The 6163-nt window shown below is 40.4% G+C and overlaps 1 protein-coding gene across 1 annotated transcript in view; it reads left to right on the top strand.

The window, feature by feature from the left end:
• DMC1 (DNA meiotic recombinase 1) overlaps nt 1–4818 on the top strand; it is a 179680-nt gene extending 174862 nt beyond the window's left edge. Inside the window, exon 14 of the mRNA XM_075320887.1 lies at nt 4265–4818. Coding sequence (XP_075177002.1) covers nt 4265–4334 — 70 coding nt within the window. The 3' untranslated portion in view covers nt 4335–4818. The remainder of the gene's footprint in view (nt 1–4264) is intronic.
• The last annotated feature ends 1345 nt before the right edge of the window (nt 4819–6163 follow it).

Consider the following 6163-nt stretch of genomic DNA (forward strand, 5'->3'; position numbering starts at 1 on the left):
ATTGTTGGCACCTTTCCAAAATTGTAAAACTTTGTTTCAAGCATGTGATGCTCATTTAATCTCACCTGTGGCAAGTAACAGTTGTGGAAAATAAAATATCACACCTGAAATCAGATAAAAAGGGGATAAGTTGACTCAATCTTTGCATTGTATGTCTGTCTGTGCCACCCTAAGCAAGGAGAACAGAAGCAGAAGAAAAGAACTGTCTGACGACTTGGGAACCAAAATTATTGAAAAATATTAACAATCTCAAGGTAGATGAGTAGTGTCCGAGTAACCCGCCTAATCTAATAGTAAGGGCGTGGTAATAGGTTGCTGGCTGGACACCATGCGCATACAAGTATGAACAGTGCCCTATGCGCGCCACTAGTGTGCAATTTACCTTGCACCTGTGAAGTGTCCATCATGTTGAGAGGCTTGTCTGCATCCTGTTTGTGCATTAGATATGTTGGCCTGGGCTAACTGGACTGGTTGCCCTTTTTGCTGTGAGTACATTTTATAATACTTTTTTGGGGGAGTTTTTATCTCCTCTTCTTGTTGCTATTTTTGATATTTATCAGTGTAGGGACCCGCAAGCGTGAGGATCCGTGATGAGGATTGTGGGCTTACGTACATTGGCCAATTTACAAACTAATACCTCACATATATTTTATATGTATTTTTTGCACTTTGACTATGCGGGGTGCAGCCGGGCCTCTTAATACGGCCGTGCATAGTGGAATTTCTGTCCCTTGCGTGCTGCAGTGAGTAGTGTCCGAGTAACCCGCCTAATCTAATAGTAAGGGCGTGGTAATAGGTTGCTGGCTGCATACCATGCGCATACGAGTGTGAACAGTGCCCTATGCGCGCCACTAGTGTGCAATTTACCTTGCACCTGTGAAGTGTCCATCATGTTGAGAGGCTTGTCTACATCCTGTTTGTGCATTAGATGTGTTGGCCTGGGCTAACTGGACTGGTTGCCCTTTTTGCTGTGAGTACATTTTATAATACTTTTTTGGGGGAGTTTTTATCTCCTCTTCTTGTTGCTATTTTTGACAATCTCAAGGTTACAAGTCCATCTCTAGAGATCTTGCTGTTCATTTGTCCATGGTGCACAACATAATCAAGAAGTTTATAACCCGTGGCACGATAGCTAAACTTCCTGGACGTGAATATAAGACAAAAATTAATGAACCGATGAAGCGCAGTATAGTCTGTATGGTAGATAACCAGCCCCAATCAAATTTCCAAAAAATTTCAAGCTGTCCTGCAGGCTCAGGGTGCATCAGTATCAGTGCAAACTATCCATCAAAATTTGAATAAAATGAAACTTTATGGAAGGAAACCTAGGAGGACCCCACTGCTGACATAGAGACATAAAAAATCTAGACAGCAGTGTGCCAAAATGTACGTGAGTAAGCCAAAATCCTTCTGGGAAAGTGTCTTGTGGACAGATGAGACCAAGATAGAGCTTTTTGGTAAAGCACATCGTTCTACTCTTTACTGACAACAGAATGAGGCTACAAAAAAAAGAACAAAGGACCTACAGTCACATATGGTGGAGGCGCAAAGATATTTTGGATTTGCTTTGCTGCCTCTTGCACTGGGTGCCTTCTTGACTGTGTGCAAGGCAATGTGAAATCTGAAGATTACCAAAGGATTTTGAGTGGCAGTGTAGTTGCTAGGGTCAGAAAGCTGGGTTTGGGTCCTAGGTCATGCATCTTCCAGCAGGACAATGACCCCAAATTTACTTCAAGAAGTACCCAAAAATGGATGAAAGCACAGCGCTGGAGAGTTCTGAAGGAGCAGCAATGAGTCCGGATCTAAATGCCATTGACACATCTGGGGAAATCTTAAAATTGCTGTTGGGAGAAGGTGCCCTTCAAATATGAGAGACATGGAGCAGTTTGCAAAAGAAGAGTCGAAAATTCCAGCAGAGAGGTGTGAGAGCTTGATGATCATTATAGGAAGCGATTGTTTGCAGTTATTTATTCCAAAGGGTGTGCAACTAAATATTAAGTTGAGGGTGCCAACAATTTTGTCCGGCCCATTTTTGGAGTTTTGAGTGACATTAAGTCCAATTTGCATTTTCCTCAGTTTTTTGTTGTTGTTCCAATACTCACAAAGGAAATAAATGTGTATAACAAAACATGTAATTACAATGGTTTTCTGGTAGAAATACTTCATTTTCTGGAACAATTGTTCAAGGGTGCTAACTGGAGATGAGCGGATTCGAACTTTAAAGCTCGATTTTCGTACCGAACACAGACTTTACAAAAAAATCAGTGTTCAAGTTCGGGTGCTTTACGTATGCAAACCATTAGAGCGAGCAGCGCTATGCTCAGTGCTCAGCCTAATATGAGCCACTTGCAGTGTCTGAATGGCTCACACTGGTGGTAAATGCAGCGTTATTGGACGTAGTGTACACAAAATAAAAAATATGAAAAAACTCTCCCTCTCCCTGATGTGATCTTGTTTATGGCTAGCTGCATGTAGGCGGAGAACCAAACTGCCAATCAGTGACTTCTAATGAAGTTTGCATCAAGTCTGGGTCCAAGACAGGACCTTATCAAAAGTGCGGCTGAACCTGCAGAACCTGAACTTCCAAGGGTCCGTTTATCTCTAATGCCAACACTTTAGGCCATCGCTGTAAATCACATCCTTCTTGCTGGAACTGCAGAAAAGAATGCAATAAATTCTCATGATGGTGGGAACGTAGCCTAAGGCGAGCTTTGCACGTTGCAACATCGCAAGCTGATGCTGCGATGTCGCACGCGATAGTCCCCGCCCCCGTCGCAGGTACAATATCTTGTGAAAGCTGGCGTAGTGAAAATTATCGCTACGCCGGCTTCACATTCACTCACCTGCCCTGCGACCGTCGCTCTGGCCGGCGACCCGCCTCCTTATTAAGGGGGCGGGTCGTGCGAAGTCACTGCGACGTCACATGGCAGGCGGCCAATAGGAGCGGAGGGGCGGAGATGAGCAGGATGTAAACATCCCGCTCACCTCCTTCCTTCCGCATAACCTACGGAAGCCGTGGTGACGCCGGTAGGAGATGTTCCTCGCTCCTGCGACTTCACACACAGCGATGTGTGCTGCCGCAGGAGCGAGGAACAACATCGGACCGTCGCGTCAGCGTAATTATGGATTACGCCGACGCTGCACCGATGATACGATTACGACGCTTTTGCTCTTGTTAATCGTATCATCTAGGCATTACACACTGCGATGTCACCTGCGATGCCGGATGTGCGTCACTTTCAATTTGACCCCACCGACATCGCACCTGCGATGTTGTAGTGTGCAAAGCCCGCCTAAGGCTTCACTCACATTTGTTTACAAATGGGAACCATATTCTGTCGAATTATTTGTACAATTGGATACCGCTGTGGCGTTACAGCTTTTTAGACAAAAATGTCTAAGGCCTCATTCACTTGTCTGTATTTAAACACGTACGTGAGAATAAAGGTACCTTTGTCATCAGTATTTTCCGTCAGTGTGTGGTCCGTGTGTCCGTTTTTAACATGAGTCATCAGATGGATAAAGAAATAAATATAAAGTACAAATTACAACATTACTTTGCAATGTTAAATACAATATGGATTACACCCTGATGACATCTGTGTGTGCTGTAGGTGTTTTTCACTGACTCAAACACTGGTATGGGTACTTTTCAATGATGCTGCTGTAAAAAAAACGGACATATCTTCGTGTATTTTGCAGACACACTGTCCGTGTAAAGCATGTACATGAGAATAACACCATAGATTATAATGGGTATGTGCTGTATCCGTGAAAAAAAACAAACGGATACAACACGTACGTGTAACACGGACGTCTGAATGAGGCCTTAAGCAGGTATTCCCTTTCAACTAATCCGAAATTAGTAACATTTGGCAGATTCTATGAGGTTTTGTACAGTCTTGCAGAAAAAAAATGGTATGTTGTGTCCACTTCAAGATGAAAATATCAACCAATGCATGGAGGCCTCACAGCTCTATGTCCATAGTATAACCTATAAATGTTTTGTCCTATATAACAAAAGAGATAGCATATCACTATGATATACCATCACTTTATAGAATGGGAATACACTTTAAAAGGATGGTCCAATTACATCATCTATTACCACTAGAAATTAGTGTCATATTGTTTATTCCTAAGTTGCTATATTTTAAATCCAGCTTTAATAAATTAGCTGCACTGAACATGTAACTGTTGTCAATTTACAATATTGACAATAAATATATCAGTAAGAAATATTTATATTTTCTTTTGTTGACAGCCCTGAGATGCCAGAAAATGAAGCAACCTTTGCAATCACTGCTGGTGGTATTAATGATGCGAAGGAGTGATACATGATCTATACAAATTATATAAAAATAAGAGAAATTTACTTGCAGTTTTCCAATAATTTGCATCTATTTTCATAAATTGGTTTAATGGTTTAATTTACAAATGGTTTCTCATGTAAAGTTATATGTGTATATTTATGCATATTTATTTATATATTATCCATTGTTTGAATTATTCTGGTGGCACTGCCTTAATGTTAATCTCTGTAGTATAGAACAGGCTGCTTATATATCCAGAGCATATGGTGGTGCTCAGTATCAAATTGATAGTTTTTAGCTTTTTTTAAAATATGATACAAAGGTGGCACTTACCAAAAGTAAAATCTCTTTTTCATAATACAAAAGGCTTAAAGTAGCAGTGCTTGCCGTTTACTGCTTTGATTTTACTTTTGACGAGTTCTACCCCTTGTTATCTCTTGATGTAATATTAATCTATGAGTTTGTCTATGTAGATGATAAATGTTGTTACTTTTGTGGTCTCAAAACGAGGGTTACATTCATTGAATAAACAATTGAGAAATTATTTTCGTGTTTGATTGCTATTTAATTTAACTTGAAACAAATAAGTATATATGTTTTGTAATGACATATACTTGACATTTTTAATAAAGCGGTTCTCCTAGACATGTAATAAAATAAATAAAATAAATAATACACATTTAAATATTAAACTTGCGGCTGGACAAACTACTAACTAACTAATCACGTTGATGAGTCACCTTCCCTACTAGGAGAGGACCTTAAGTACCCAGTACCTCTCAGCGATGGGCTGAAAAGCACTTCCAGAGAATGACGCGCTGACCCTTTAAGAGAAGGGCAGCAGTGCGCCAACACGCCCTAGGACGACTTTCGGAGGACCTGTATGGCGTGCACATGTCCCGGGGGAGAGAAGCAGGAAACACTCACATGGAAGACCGCGGGAAAGCAATGCAGCGTGGTGTGGGCCTGCCGCACCGATGAATGAGTGGGCGTCCCTGCAGGGAGGAAGGTGAGCGGTGCAGGGACGCCGACACTACACATTTATTTCTACACTAGAAGGTGGCCCAATTCTAACGCATCGGGTATTATAGAATTTATTGTGTAGTTAATGTATGATTTTTGTTATATATATTGATGTTGTTGTAACACCAATAATTAAAGGATAAAATCCATACCACATTAGATTACTAGTAAATATTAAATATAAGGTCAATAATATATGATCAATAATAGTATTATCAGAATGTGGGGATATAGGATCAATGGGACCATTCAGATTAAATACTGAACCAAAAAAGAAAACCGAACTAGATGGTCACTTAATAGTATATCTTTATTAGTATAAAAAATTGTATACATAAAAAACACAGGGCTGTTGACTGGAAAAAACGGCGTCAAAAACCTGCATATCATATAATAATAATAATCATAACACTAGTGTAATAGGGCAAAGGATAATGGAAGGGAATTCAGAGACAATGAATAAAAATAAATATAAATATAAATAGTGTAAATAAATAATTATGAACACAGCTAAGGTGTCAGGTGCTAAGGGTTGTGGCAACAGTTATGCCACAGTAATGGAATATAATCAGCAGAAGATTCAGCTGATGCCACCCAACAAAAACGTCATACTTGAATTCCACAAATCACTAGGCCGATGGCCTAAAGAACGCAGGTAAATGTAAAGGGAGGAGGGGGGAGACGGCTCTAACTAGTATCGGCCAGTAGGGAAAAGACATGTAATTTATGTTAAGTTAAATTAGAAGAGTGTCAGAATCGGCACAATAAAAATGACAGAATCGGCAAAGTAAAGCACTAGATAGCGATATAGTCACCTATGGCCACAG

The sequence above is a fragment of the Anomaloglossus baeobatrachus genome, chromosome 8 (assembly GCF_048569485.1).
Source record: "Anomaloglossus baeobatrachus isolate aAnoBae1 chromosome 8, aAnoBae1.hap1, whole genome shotgun sequence".
Taxonomy (NCBI): domain Eukaryota; kingdom Metazoa; phylum Chordata; class Amphibia; order Anura; family Aromobatidae; genus Anomaloglossus; species Anomaloglossus baeobatrachus.